Source organism: Piliocolobus tephrosceles, chromosome 3 (genome assembly GCF_002776525.5).
Source record: "Piliocolobus tephrosceles isolate RC106 chromosome 3, ASM277652v3, whole genome shotgun sequence".
Taxonomy (NCBI): Eukaryota; Metazoa; Chordata; class Mammalia; order Primates; family Cercopithecidae; genus Piliocolobus; species Piliocolobus tephrosceles.
In genome coordinates this window covers 102094274-102108676 of record NC_045436.1, presented here as the reverse complement: position 1 = coordinate 102108676, position 14403 = coordinate 102094274, and the positions used below count along the sequence as shown (strand labels likewise).

Genomic DNA, 14403 nt, shown 5'->3' with positions numbered 1-14403 from the left:
GATAGAATTTGGACAGAGGGTTATCAAAATGGGGAATTAGTGATGTTGGGGAGTTAGGAAGACTCTGATCATATTGTTTATTGAAACATACTTTAGAGATGAAGTTGGAATTAGATCAAGTGGACCATTAATTCCCAGTTAAGAGTCTAAGTGAATAAAGCCCCTAAGATTTGATTTTAAAGTATTAAAAATAAGCAAACAAATGAAAAGCCTAGTGAAAGAATTTCCTTAGGTTATCAAGCTTTTAAGAATGGGTTTGCCATAGTTTTAAACCCCCACTGCTGTCGTTCAACATCCCCCCGCCCCGCAACCCCAACTCTACCCTACCCCTGCCTGATGGCTTAGTTGCTCTGTGAGCTCACTCCTGAAGAACGGCATTCCCATGGCTTGGCAATCTCTGGTGTAAACAGTTCACTTCATAAAAATGTATACACTCTAAAATCTTGTAGCGCCCTTCCCCCTTTAATTTCCAAAGCACTTACTTGTTTCTCTCTTGATTATCACAGTAACCTTGTGATTTACATATGGCAGTTTTCAGGAGTCACCATTTTACATGCTGTGGAACTGAGTCTCTTAAGTTTAATTTAAGCTAGTAAATGGCAGAGATGGAGACATGAAACCTGGACCCTGGCTCCTAGTTCCAGCGCTCCATCTGCCACAAAACATGGTTTCTGTGGAGTAATGATGGCTTATATACACTTTTATTTAAGGTGTGTGTTTTTCCACATGGCCTTGCTTTCGTGTTGGCATCTGATGAGTCATGCAAATATAGAGTGGCACAGGGATTCAAATGAGAGGATGAGTAAAACTCAGTTTTGGTCTTCGTGGCCGTGTGGCTTGCCCTGAGACCTTTAACTTTGCTTCCTACCTTTCAGAGAAGGAAGCACCAGGTATGAATTCTCTCAATTCTTTCTACCTACAGTGCCACCCCCGCCCCCAAATCATAGCAGCCACCATTTGTCTCTTTCTGTTTAATCTCACAGAAGGAGATGTTCTCAACTCCCCTACCCTCAACCTTTGGTTACCTTAAACCTTTCCCCTATTACTCATCTCTTTCATGATAGTCTATAGTTACATTTAGGCCTTTCCCAACTGAAAGAGCAAAACAAACCCTTCTTCACTCTTGTGTCTTCTCTAATTACTACCTTCTTGTTCCCTTCACAGCAAAAGCTCTGGAGACAGAAGTAGGTAAACACTGTGTGCCTGCTTCCTCTCCTCCCCTCCCCTCTACTTGCAACCCATTGCAGCCTGCTCGGTGCCTTCACGCCACTGCCTCTGCCGGCAGGAGCCACTAGTGGACTGTATTGGATGAATTCGAGGAATGCTCTTTCAGGCCTTATCCTGCTTGACATCTCTGTAGCATTTGACACTTGACCACCGTCACCTTAAATACTCTCCTCCCCTGTTGTCTGTTTTTTCTCCTACCTTTTTGCACATGCCTTAATCTCCTTTGGAGGCTGCTGTTCCCACTGCTTCTCCAGGGTTCTATCGTCAATCATCTTTTCTCATTTTGCAGCCTTTTCCTGGTGACCTCATTTGCACTTAAGATTCAACTGCTGATGCTCTCGAACACCAAATTGATTTTCCAGCCTAAAACTCTTAAACGTATTCTGAGATCTGGGTCCTGCTATCCACCTGCCTACTGGACTTTTCTCGTAGGTGTTGCACAGGCATCTTGAATTGAACCTGTCTAAAATGGATTTTTTTTGTGTCCCCCTCTCCCTAGATCACTTCACACACACAATCTTCTCCTTCCTCCTGGTCATCAGTTCTCAATTCCTTTCTGTCATATACTGCACTGTTTTGAAGGCAGCTTGATCCTATGGATATTAGGATGCATTTATAAACATTCATAGCTTCCCCTTTTCTCTGTCCTTCATTTAGTATAGAGTTTTACTGTTTTTCTTGAACTGTTACAACTTCTTTCTAACCTCTCATCTTGCTGCTTTCTACTCCTCAGGCTGCCACATTATTTCACATGAGTGATTTGATTAAGTGAAAATCAGATCAAGTCATACTTGTTCAAGATCCTTTAGTACCTCTCCATTGCCTTCAGGATGAAAAGCCAGATATCTCCATTTGCCTTGTTGCCTCTTACCTGTCTTTGCAGCCTTGAGTTCTGGCCCTGCTGCTGGTACTGCCTCGTTCCACTGCAGCCCCCAGACCCTATAGAGATGACTTTCTGCTGTGCACCCCACTGCTCAGGCCTGAGTTTCCACACTTCTCCCTTGGTATCATTCTGCTTTTTCTCCAGGTGGTAAACATTTTGAGGGCAGAAGTCAATTGTGTCTCATATGCTTGTTTGTCCTTTGTATTTAGCACAGGTGAGAACTGGGGCGAAATGGGAACTTTGCTGCACTGTGCTCAGCTTGAGGATTTCTTACCCAACTCACTCTGGTCTGCAGTCTGAAAGATAATCCCTTAAATGCTTGGTTTAACGGAGGGGTGAAGTATTGGGCTGAATTTCCTATTCAGGACGCTTGACTGGGAAACGGGTGCAATGTTCAATAATGTTTTTGAGAAATCCTTTCACCATTTTCTGCCTAAGTATTAAGTAGTTTTTGGCATTCCTACATTGAAAGTAAACAGCCTAATCCGTTCATTAGGAATTTTTAGTTGAGTTCCAGCCTCATAATTCCTGTATTTTTCAGTATTGAGCCTGGAGATTAATCAGATTGTTTTATGTGCTATAAAAGTTGGAAGTTTTATGCATCTTTCTCACATATAGGTGCTTTCTTTTGTATTACATAAGACACCAGATTTCCTTTACCATGTGTGTGTGTGTATATACTTGTTATAAGTAATGCATATAATAAAACTGCTGTTAATGTAGAAAAGGATTTGCAATCTTAAATATTTTGCTGTTGAAGGAATCACTTTTTTGGGAATGAGTCATCCAAATGGGTAGGGCATATACTCTTCTAGACCACGATGGTATCATTAACTGGTATCCTAGTGACTTAATAATTATTAGGCCAGGCACCGTGGTTCACGCCTGTAATCCCAGCACTTTGGGAGGCCAAGGCAGGTGGATCACCTGAGCTCAGGAGTTCGAGGCCAGCCTGACCAACAAGGTGAAATCCTGTTTCTACTAAAAATACAAAAATTAGCCAGGCATGGTGGCAGGCACCTGTATTCCCGGCTGCTCGGGAGGCTGAGACAGGAGAATTGCTTGAACTCGGGAGGCAGAGATTGCAGTGAGCCGGGATCACGCCACTGCACTCCAGCCTGGCAAGAGTGAGACTGTGTCTCCAAAAAAAAAAAAAAGAATTATTGATCCTGAAAATGTCTGACTGGCAACCTGGGCTTAATTTTCTGGTAAGATTAATGGTCTTGCACTAAAGGATACAACAGGTAACAAGGTCTTTTATCTCCCTTATATTCTCTCAAAATACTAGTGAACTAGTTGCTAAGACAAGGGAAAACACTACTGTGTTGATCTGAACCTAACTCAATCTTTTATTATGTTATGACTCACCTGTAGTTAGATTTATTTCATTCAAGTCATATAAAATAACTACAGTGTGGTTTGTTTTGCTTACTTGGTTCATGTTTCTAGTTATCTGTCAGGCTGAGTGTGCACATCCAAAGCCGCACTAAAGGTGGCTTTGGCAGGAACTTGTGCAGCAGAGAGGAGACCACAGCAGTAAAGGGAAGAGGCTGCCTCATTCCATAGCCCTTCCAGGCTGAGGACCTATTCAGAATCTCTGTATGGAAACTGAAGATATCCATAGTACGTAAAACTGGGCCATGTTTAGCACAAAAGGAGATTCTTCCCTTAAAAATGAATACATTTCTTAATCTCTTACTCCCTCGTTCTCCCACTTGTGAGAGAAGGAAGCATTAAAAACCAACACTGGGGCGTGGCTGTCCACAGAGCGTCAGAGACTGGCATATTGATTTAGTTGCCAACATCTAAAAATTAGTACCTTCACATTGAAGTCTGGATTTTATTTTTTGTGTTAAAAATGGGAACAATTGGCAACATACGATCTTACAGCGCAGTCCCTTTAGGCAGGATGCATGTGCTGTCTTGTCCTAGACCTAACTGGGCCCTTCATATCACCTGCTTGATCCCTGTAAGTGTTGATGTTGTCTCCGTCAATTCAAGCATTTCTGTATCCGTATGCTTATTCCTCACTTTGAGCAGACACATGAGAATCCAGACACGCAAAAGACCTATCTTTTCAGTAAGGTAATGTTGTCATGAAATGTCCTTAAAAAAATGTGATTGATTTCTCAAACTTTTAAAAGAAATTAGGTAAAGTGGAATAAACTTTGCTTTTTTTGACTCTCTATCCAAACATAGAGATGTTTACCTATAAGTCTTTAAATGTATGATTCAGGCATTCGTTCGTATTTTAGTTAAACAAAATACTATCAAGGTTAGCGTAATTAACTTTTTTTCTTTTTAGATGGCTGTTCCTAAAGCTGTGGAACATGGATTCTTACCCTCCTTGTCACCAAGTAGAATTAGTTTTCCTGTATGCGTAATGAGGAAATGGATAATTATCTTAGTCTAGTCATGCTGCCATAACAAAAGACCTTAGATTGGGTAATTTATAAACAATAGACATTTATTTCTCACAGTTCTAGAGATTGGGACGTCCAAGATCAAGGCACTAACAGTGCCTGATAAGGACTTGCTTTCTGCCTCCAAGATGGTGCATCTTGCTACATCCTCACATGGCAGAAGAGATGGAAGAGACTTGCTCCCTCAAACCCCTTTATACAGGCACTGATCCCATCCATGAACGCAGAGAGCCCTCATGACCTAAGCACCTCCCAGTAGCCCTGCCTCTTAATACTATCACCTTGGGATTTAAGTCCAACATAGGAACTTTGGAGAGACATATTCAGACCACAGCGGCAGTTATTGATGCTTTTTTCAGCTGTAAAATGTATGTTTTTTTTCCCAAAAGAGTTTGAATTATAGCACTTAAATGGTGGTGCTGTTTACAATACCAAGTCCAATAGCATATCCTTTAATACCTTTTATTTTAAATGACTTATTTTTATAACCAGTAATAGGAAGCCTATTTTAAACATTCATCAGCATACAAAAGTTTCTTTCTTTCGTTTGATTTTAGCAATATTAATCCTTTAGTTAGATAGAAAACGCATGTGTTCTGCAGGGTACACATGGGTACTTATTTATAACTAGTGGTAAATAAGTATATAATAGAACATGTTATTATTGAATGTTGAATAGTCTTTGGATGTTGTTGGAAGGAAGGAAGATATACTTTAAGTTTTGTTTTTGGAAATAATTAGATGAGACTTTAAGGCATTATATATAGGTAGTGGTTAAAAGCATGGATTTGGGATTAAGGAAGACTTGGGTTTGAATCTTGTTTTTTCCTTCTCGTAGCTGTTATAAGACAGGGAAACTACTTAACCTGTTCAAGGCTCAATTTCTTTTCTGTAAAATAACAATGGTAGACAGTTCCTCATAAGGAGACGATCGGGTTTCAGAAAGAAAATGTATGTTAAACCTTTATATCAATGTCTGGCGTATAGTAAGTACATAATAGCTACTGTATCTACATCATAATTATAGTAGTTATTTTAACATTGTCTAAATGTGTAAGCATAGTAGATTCACCTCTTTTTTCTTTTTCTTTTGTTTTTTTCTGAGATGGAGTTTTGCTCTTGTTACCCAGGCTGGAGTGCAATGGCTCGATCTCAGCTCACTGCAACCTCCGCCTCCCAGGTTCAAGCGATTCTCCTGCCTCAGCCTTCCCAGGTAGCTGGGATTATAGGCGTGTGCCACCAAGCCCGGCTAATTTTGTATTTTTAGCAGAGATGGGGTTTCTCCATGTGGGTCAGGCTGGTCTCGAACTCCCAACCTCAGGTGATCTGCCCACCTTGGCCTGCCAAAGTGCTGGGATTACAGGTGTGAGCCAAGTCGCCCAGCCAGATTCACCTCTTTACCTTGGCTTAGAATCTAAAATTATGAAAGTTTTAGTAGTTTTGAATATTATGGTTTTAAGAAAATATGAGTGGGAAATAATGTTTCTAGTGGACAGAGCTACGGAGTTAGAATGTATGGGTTCGTTCTACTTCACATTTAAATGGGACAGTATTTCCTGAGCTAGAGGGCTGTTGTGAGAATTAAATGGGATGTGTTTGCCTGACATTTAGTATACTGTGAGGTATACCACCTTTCCTTGACATATTGTATCAGTAAAAGAAAATTTATGCCGTAGGAAAATTGTATATTATTCAATAGTCATTATTGACGTTACACCTGTGCCTAGAAGTCAATAGAATCCCAAGAAGTATCTTTGTGTTTTAGGTTGGTTTGCTGGTATTTCTCAGTTGTTTTGATGATGTAATAAAATTCTGTGTCATGGATTTAATTTTAATCAAGTTTTTAAATGTTACACTTTTCAATAAGAGACTTGAATAGATGTTTTATGCCCTAATAAAGTACTGAATACTTGCTGTATTTTCAGGATTCCAGAATAGCATTAATTGTGAGAAGTATATGGGGCCAGGGCCAGTGTGTAAAGAGCTTTTTGAGCCCAGTCACATTTGAACATTATGACAAACATGGAAAAAATTACAGTACTGAACTGTATAAACTATATAACACTGATGTATAAAGTGTTAATTCTGTGGCCTGGGTCACAAATTTAGTAAGGAAAGGTGTAAGCATATTTTCATGTAATCTCTGAAGGTTCCTGAATCCAATATAGAAGATAGGCAACATTTGTATTGACTGATAGAGTAAGATGGTTTTTACAAGATAGGGAAGCTACCACAGCTGTTCTATAAGCACATGAACAAATGTCCCAAGATACTCATTCAGTTTTTGGTTCACATAGTATTGATGAGCATATAAACTTCTTTAAAATAGTATGGAGGCCAGGCACAGTGGCTCACACCTGTAATCCCAACACTTTGGGAGGCTGAGGTGGGAGGATTCCTTGAGCCCAGGAGTTTGAGACCAGCCTGGGCAACATGGTGAGACTGTCTCTACAAAATATTTTAAAAATTAGCAGCCGGGCACGGTGGCTCACATCTATAATCTCAGCACTTTGGGAGGCTGAGGTGGGTGGATTATCTGAGGTCAGGAATTTGAGACCAGCCTGGCCAACAGGGTGAAACCCTGTCTCTACTAAAAATACAAAAATTAGCCAGGTGTGGTGGTGGGCACCTGTAATCCCAGCTACTCAGGAGGCTGAGGCAGGAGAATCGCTCAAACCCAGGAGGCAGAAGTTGTGGTGAATCAAGATCATGCCATTCCACTCCAGCATGGGCGACAAGAGTGAAACTCCGTCTCAAAAAAAAAAAAAAAAAATTAGCCAGGTGCTGTGGCATGCATGTGTGGTCCCAGCTGCCCAGGAGGCTGAGGTAGGAGGATCATTTGAGCCAAGGAGGTGTAGGCTGCAGTGAGCTGTGTTTGTGCCACTGCACTCCAGCCTGGCTGACAGACTCTCTGTCACAACAAAAAATAGTATGGGGACACCAACCTTTATTTTTTGTGTCTTGATGTGATACATTAGTCTGCTTTCATACTGCTGATAAAGACATACCTGAGACTGGGCAATTTACAAAGGAAAGAGATTTAGTGGAGAACTCACAGCTCCATGTGGCTGGGGAAGCCTCACAATCATGGTGGAAGGCAAGGGGGAGCAGGTCATGTCTTACATGAGTGGCAGCAGGCAAAGAGAGAGCTTGTGCAGGGAAACTCCCATTTTTAAAACCATCAGATCTCATGAGACTCATTCACTATCACAAGAACAGCATGGGAAAGACCTGCCCCCATGATCCAGTTTCCTCCCACCAGGTCCCTCGCACAATGCATGCAAATTCAAGATGAGATTTGGGTGGGAACACAGCCAAATCATGCCTTGTGAGTTAGGAAGAAATATAAACCAACATATCAAACAAACCTAGGGTTTCACAAATATTGCTTAGGATGAGGTGAGGTAAAAAAGTGAGTTGATCATAAACTGTCCTAAAAAAATGGTACAAGTATTATGACATGGTGCCACTATCAAAATAGTGTAGAAATGACCGAAGTTTGGGAAAAACTGTTTTGGACTATCCTCATATCGTGGAGGAAAGACTGGTTAAAGAAGGGTCAGTGTCAGAAGAAAAATAAGTTTTAGGCCTGGAGGTAATTTTAAACATAATTTCTTGCCTTCACCAGCGGATGGCTTCCTCATGCTTGAAGAACTTAAACAGTTCAGAATTAAATTTTGACCATTATTTTCCCCCCTTTCTCTGTGCAACCTCCCTGCCCCTTAATAAATGTTTTTGGTACTGACTACTGCTGCTCCTGCTACTGCTAATACCATCCTGTAGAAATTTTTCCTGAGTAAGGAATAGTTTTTAGAAGGCTGTTATGATGATAACTGTTTTAAATTTATTTGTAACTATGCCAGCAGGTTATTAGGTATATAGGATTCAGAGGACATTGAGGCTAGAGTCTATTCAAACATTTTCAGAGGTAAAGATGGCACAGGGTTCATGGAGATTTCCTTCGTGATATCTGAACAGGGCAGGGTTTCACTGTGTGATAATACCCATGCTTCCGTTGCTTGTAGACCTAATCAGTTTTACTTATTGATTGACACGGTGGGACAAGATCATGACATCCATCCTAATAAACAGGTCTCATCAAAAGCTTTAGAATGGAGAAAATTTTAATAATGCTTTATTAGTTGGTTAAGTAAGCCCTGATGTTTGGCTTTCTAGTGACCTGTCATTGCCCTGTAGACTCTGTAATGAAACAGTTTGGCTGGGTGTAGGGTGTCATGCCAGGCTGAGGTGGGAGGATTACTGTAGGCCAGGAGTTTTGAGACTAGCCGGGGCAACATAGACTCCCATCCCTATAAATATTTAACAATTAGCTGAACATAATGGCGTGTGTGCCTGTAGTCTTAGCTGCTGAGGAGGCTGAGGTGGGAGGATCACTTCAGCTCAGGAGCTTGAGGTTACAGTGAACTATGACTGCACCAGTGAACTCCAGTCTGGGCAGCAGAGCAAGACCCTGTCTCACAACAAAAACAAAAGCGAAAAAAGGTAGAGAGAGACAAGGAGAAGGGTAGTACTGACATGGCCAGTCTTTGCTTTCCCCCTCTCAGCCTGGAACTCTCCATAGGGGAAGGTTTTTTGTTCCTTTTTGTCTAATAAACGGCTTGACTTGAGGGGTAGGGGTATCTTGGAGGCATTCTCAATGCAACCTTGAAGGTTTATCAGCACTTTGCCAGTGGACAGCACCTCAGCCCCTGCCCTGGCTCCTTTTGTTCTCATCCCCTAGAGCCAGGATCCCAGCCTTTACAAATTAAAGAGGTTTCTCCCACATTAATTAATTCAGAATTTATTAGAAACATACTGCAGACACAAAGGTCAAGTACATGATGACTTCTTCAGAGCTGAAGAGTCTGCAGCTGTTTACGATTATATCAGAGGAGGAGGTGTAATCAAAGATTGTACTATACAATTATTAAAAGTTACAAAATTTGTTACTATTTGTTTATCATTCCCTTTCCCCTTTCAGAGGACATTTTCACAGAGATTCATGAAATAAAAGTTTGGTTGATGACAGAAGTGGGAAACCTTAGTAGAATGGAAGAAAAGAAAGAAAGAAAAACTGAGGCTTTTGTGTCATGGTAAGATGGTAAAACAATAAAAAATAACGTCTGCATTTTATTGAGAACATACTCTGTGTGTACAGGCACTGTGTTTAAGCCATTTCCATGCAACAAGCTTAATAGTTGGAAAATCTTGCTCATAAGCACCTACCCTGCACAGCCAGAACCACCATGGATAACTTCGACAAACATCTCCCGAGATTTTTGAGAATTCCCGTTTGCAAAGTCTGCTGAAGTTGCTCCCATAAACTGCAATAAAGTGTAACTTCATAAGAATTACTGTATGCATCCCTTAAGTGGTGAGTGATGGACTACAGTAAGAAGTGGATTCTAGGGTGTTGGATTCACATTTGTGGCTAACCAAGATTACAAATTCATGCATGTTCTGGAATTTCAGGGTCATTGCTAAATGCACAGAGTCAGGGGTCTGCTGGATGTGTTCTTAGTGGCAATAAGTATTACCCAGTCTTTGCTGCTGCTCTAAGCTTTCAGGTAGAGACTTGAGAGCAAAAAGGTCAGCTCACCCTTTGTAGTTGGAACTCAGTTCCTGTAGAATTTCTTTGGAAACATGTGTTTCTAATATGTCAGAATTGGTTTAGCTTAAGCTAAAAAGAAAATTGTAGCCCGATTTGTTTAAAGGAACAAAAATGTCTACATGCCACAGTTTGAATGCACAGAGCATGGTTCAATGCTTGTAGACTTTTATGCTTTTTATTACTTGGATTTTTATTTCTCTATCAATGTACTAGATAAAAAGTAAAGTTATGTGTAGAACTAGAATACTACCCATAAAAGTTTTATTTCTTATATAGTTTTTTCTTATATGTAAAATTACATGTTATGAGCTACTTTAATATTAACAAGTAATCTCAGTAAAATACTAAAGTGACTGTGTTGTGGGATAAATAGCAAAAAGAAACTTAGGAAACTTAGGATCATTTGTTTTGAAATCCGTAATACTGGAGTTACTGAATTTTTCCCTCTAGAGTTTAAAAATACCATTGCCAGTGAAGTGGGGGTGGGGGTGTGTGCACGTGTGTATTGTATTTTTGATTTTTGTTCCTGAAATTGGGCTATAATGTAAGCATGAAAATTGCTCCGCCCCCGCCGCAACTCCATGAATAAAGTGCCTTTATATCTTATCTACTAATGATATGCATTTACACATGCCTTGTGATAGAATTAATTCTAAAGAAAATTGTTAACTAGTTGAGAATTTTCAGATACTGCCTATTAGGGTTTAATAGGAACTCCCACTGGTGGCTTAACTATTTTGCCTGTGTGCTATCATCTACTTTAAATCCCATAGATTTTTCTATCAGCCTTGAAAGCAAAGGTTATACTATTTTTGGGTCTTCACATCCTGATTTTGCAGGGAGATGGGAGGTATGGAGGCATTGCCCATTTCATAAAGCTGTATGTTTTTAAACTATGCACATGGTGCTTTGCACGAATCAAAACTGCCAAAGGGACAGATGTTGCCAATTTCAAATGTACAGGGGGAAGGCAAATATTGCTAAGCAACGGTGTACTTGAGAGAGCATTTTTAGGAGCAGAGCCAGGGGAGTTATGCCTGGGAGCACTCACTGCTTCTTATGGCTCAGTACAAGGGAAGAGATTCAAAGTTCTTTCCTGTAAGGGCCGCCATTGCAGCCGCCAGCAGACGAGACAGTGACCTAGTGGCACCGATTAGTGCTGGCAAGGGGATGTATGAAAACAGGAAAGATTTTTTGCCATGTGGGAAGGCAGTAAGACATGTTCACGGAGGTGAGTGCCCCACAGTGTGCAGCTGCCCCACAGTAAGTATGCAGCAGCTGGAGATTCAGGTGGGGAGGACGGAGGGTAGGGAAATCAGTGAGAGGTGAGGCCACAAGAGAAAGTGAATGTGTCTTGTCTCTCTTCTCCCTTCTCTCCTTTTCTTTTGCCCCCTGTGTTAGGGGCTAACATGGAAGAAGAGAAGGATCTAAATGACCTCTGTGGTTTGGTGCATGACCTTATAAACAAGGTAAATAAGCTTTACAGCCACAGGTATTCGGCCCCTCCCATGTCCCCTCCCCTCCCTTTGTGTAAACTTGATAGGTAATAGACAGGTGGCATGGTGTGGCCTTGTTTTTTTTTTTTTTTTGGCTACCACTAGAGACTTGGAATACCTCTTGAGATTTGCATGGTTGTTAGTTTAGATTACGGATTCATTTTCTCCCTCCCTTTCCTTCTGTCCTCATCTCCTCTTCTGTCTCCCTCCCTCCCTCTCTTTCCCTCTCCTCTCCCTCCCTCCCTCTCCTCTCTCTCTTCTCTCTTCCTTGCTTTCTCTTTCGTCTCTCTCTCCGTCTTTTCTCTCCTCTCTCCTTCTCCTTTTTCTCTCCTCTCTCCCTCTCCTTCCCTCTCTTCTCCTCTCCCTCTGCTATCGTCTCCTCCTCCTTCCCCTTCCCTCTCTCCCCGCTTCCTCCCTTCCTTTTCTCTCTTCTCCTTTCCCCCTCTTTCTTTTTTTTTGTTTTTTTTTTTTTTGAGACGGAGTCTCGCTCTATCGCCCAGGCTGGAGTGCAGTGGCCGGATCTCAGCTCACTGCAAGCTCCGCCTCCCGGGTTTACGCCATTCTCCTGCCTCAGCCTCCCGGGCAGCTGGGACTACAGGCACCCGCCATCTCGCCCGGCTAGTTTTTTGTATTTTTTAGTAGAGACGGGGTTTCACAGTGTTAACCAGGATGGTCTCGATCTCCTGACCTCGTGATCTGCCCGTTTCGGCCTCCCAAAGTGCTGGGATTACAGGCTTGAGCCACCACGCCCGGCCCCCCCTCTTTCTTTCATTCTATTGAAAGAATGATGAGAGTGAGAGTAGAGAAAGTATAACGTTGGAGTTTTGTATCTGGAGAAAATCACAGCATATTCTTGGCAATATATTTGAGAGAAACTCAAAACATAAACATTAAAATTATTCCTTATCACTCAGGATTTTTTTTTTTTTTGGAGACAGAGTCTCGCTCTGTTGCCCAGGCTGGACTACAGTGTGGGATCTCAGCTCACTGCAGCCTCCCACAACCCCGTTCAAGCAGTTCTTCTGCCTCCGTCTCCAGGGTAGCTGGAATTACAGCATGTGCCACCACGCCCGGCTAATGTTTTGTCTTTTGTTTGTTGTGAGATGCAGTCTCGCTCTGTCACCAGGCTGGAATGTAGTGGCAGGATCTCGGCTCGTTGCAACCCCTGCCTCCCGGGTTCAAATGATTCTCCTGTCTCAGCCTCCGGAGTAGCTGGGATTACAGGCATGTGCCACCACACCCAGCTAATTTTTGTATTTTTAGTAGAAACAGGGTTTCACCATGTTGGCCAGGCTAGTCTCAATCTCCTGACCTTGTGATCCACCCGCCTCGGCCTCCCAAAGTGCTGGGATTATAGGCATGAGCCACTGCCCCGGCCCTAAGTTTTGTATTTTTAGTAGAGAGTCTGTTTCACCTTATTGGCCAGGCTGGTCTCGAACTCCTGACCTTGTGATCCACCTGCTTTGGCCTCCCAAAGTGCTGGGATTACAGGCGTGAGCCACCATGCCCAGCCTTTTCTTCATCTTTCAAACTCTGGACTTGAATTTCTGGATCGCTTAGCAAATGTTTATGGCTTTTAACAATGTTCCTTAAGTAAAGCTAAAAACTGAAAATATTGGCAGCTTCTAAGCCTAAATATGATGTTTGTGTGTGTGTGTGCATTTATGCATGTGCATGCACACTCCATCCAAGATTTTATTTGTTGTTTCTCATAAGAAACTTAGAATTTAAGTCAAATTTAAAAGATGGTGGGTGCTCCTACCCAAGTTTTAACATATAAACTGTATTAATTTTCACCAGTCTAGGAAAATTTCAAAATAATTTTTCTTCAATACAGGCAGGTATACTAGAGAAATTTCAGTGTACTTCTAACGTTATCATTCTCATGTATTCAGCATAGTTTGTGATCTGTCTGTATCTGTAGGGGGTGTAAATTTCTGTGATGAAGAGTTCATAGGAGAGGGTGATAGTGTTTCCATTTTTTCCCGTCAGGAGACAGGAATTGTTTAAGGTTAGCTGTAGTGAGTCCGCTTAAGTCAGCTCCAAGACAACTGAGAAACTGGCCAAAAAGCAGTGAGAAAGGAAGAAGAACCCCCACATTATTAGTATAATTTTTTCTTTGATTGATTTGAATATAGGCTAGTTATACCCTTTTGTCGGTTTTTAGTAAGAACTGTGTTATAAAATGAGTTGGAGGACCTTTTACCACCAGACTTAGAAGGCAGTAGTTTTCCAGTGACTCTTAAGTTCCCCACCAATCTTTTTTTCTTTTTTTAAATACAGGGTTCTAGATAAGTGTAGGAAAAAACTGGTGTATTTTATTCCACAAGAAGCTTTTGGTAAATTATTAAGGAAACAACTATTGGACATTGAGATGGCTTTTAAAGATTTACCTAGAAGAGATTAATAAAGCAGATAAAACTGATCTGCTCAGGGGCCTGTCTTCAGTCGTTTCAGGCTCATTTACTGTGGTATTCATGCCAGCGCAGCCTGGTAAACAGCGCTGCTGTGGCTGTACAAATAACACTGCTCATTTTTATGGAGGATATTGCTGTATGCCAGTTAAAGAAATTCAAGTTGAAAGACCTTTAAATTTTTTTTTAATAATACACTTCCTTCCCCACCCCCAAGCTGTCACCATGATTATGATGCCAGGAAAGCAGTGCGGTAGCTCCAGGATCTTTCTCCTATGGCCTGGGTGCCAGGTTGGTGAAGTAGTCAGGAGGGCCACAGTTGGGTTTATGTACAACCTAGATACCATTT

The 14403-nt window shown here is 41.5% G+C and overlaps 1 protein-coding gene across 5 annotated transcripts in view; it reads left to right on the top strand.

The window, feature by feature from the left end:
- Positions 1 to 14403, top strand: part of AFF1 (AF4/FMR2 family member 1) — a 203713-nt gene that overhangs the window by 122900 nt on the left and 66410 nt on the right. Inside the window, exon 1 of one of the 5 annotated variants that reach the window (XM_023198101.2) lies at positions 9529 to 9626. The exons of the other annotated variants lie outside the window; for them this stretch is intronic. Coding sequence (XP_023053869.2) covers positions 9624 to 9626 — 3 coding nt within the window. The 5' untranslated portion in view covers positions 9529 to 9623. Of the gene's footprint in view, positions 1 to 9528; positions 9627 to 14403 lie in introns of those variants that run through there. 5 annotated transcript variants of the gene reach the window in all.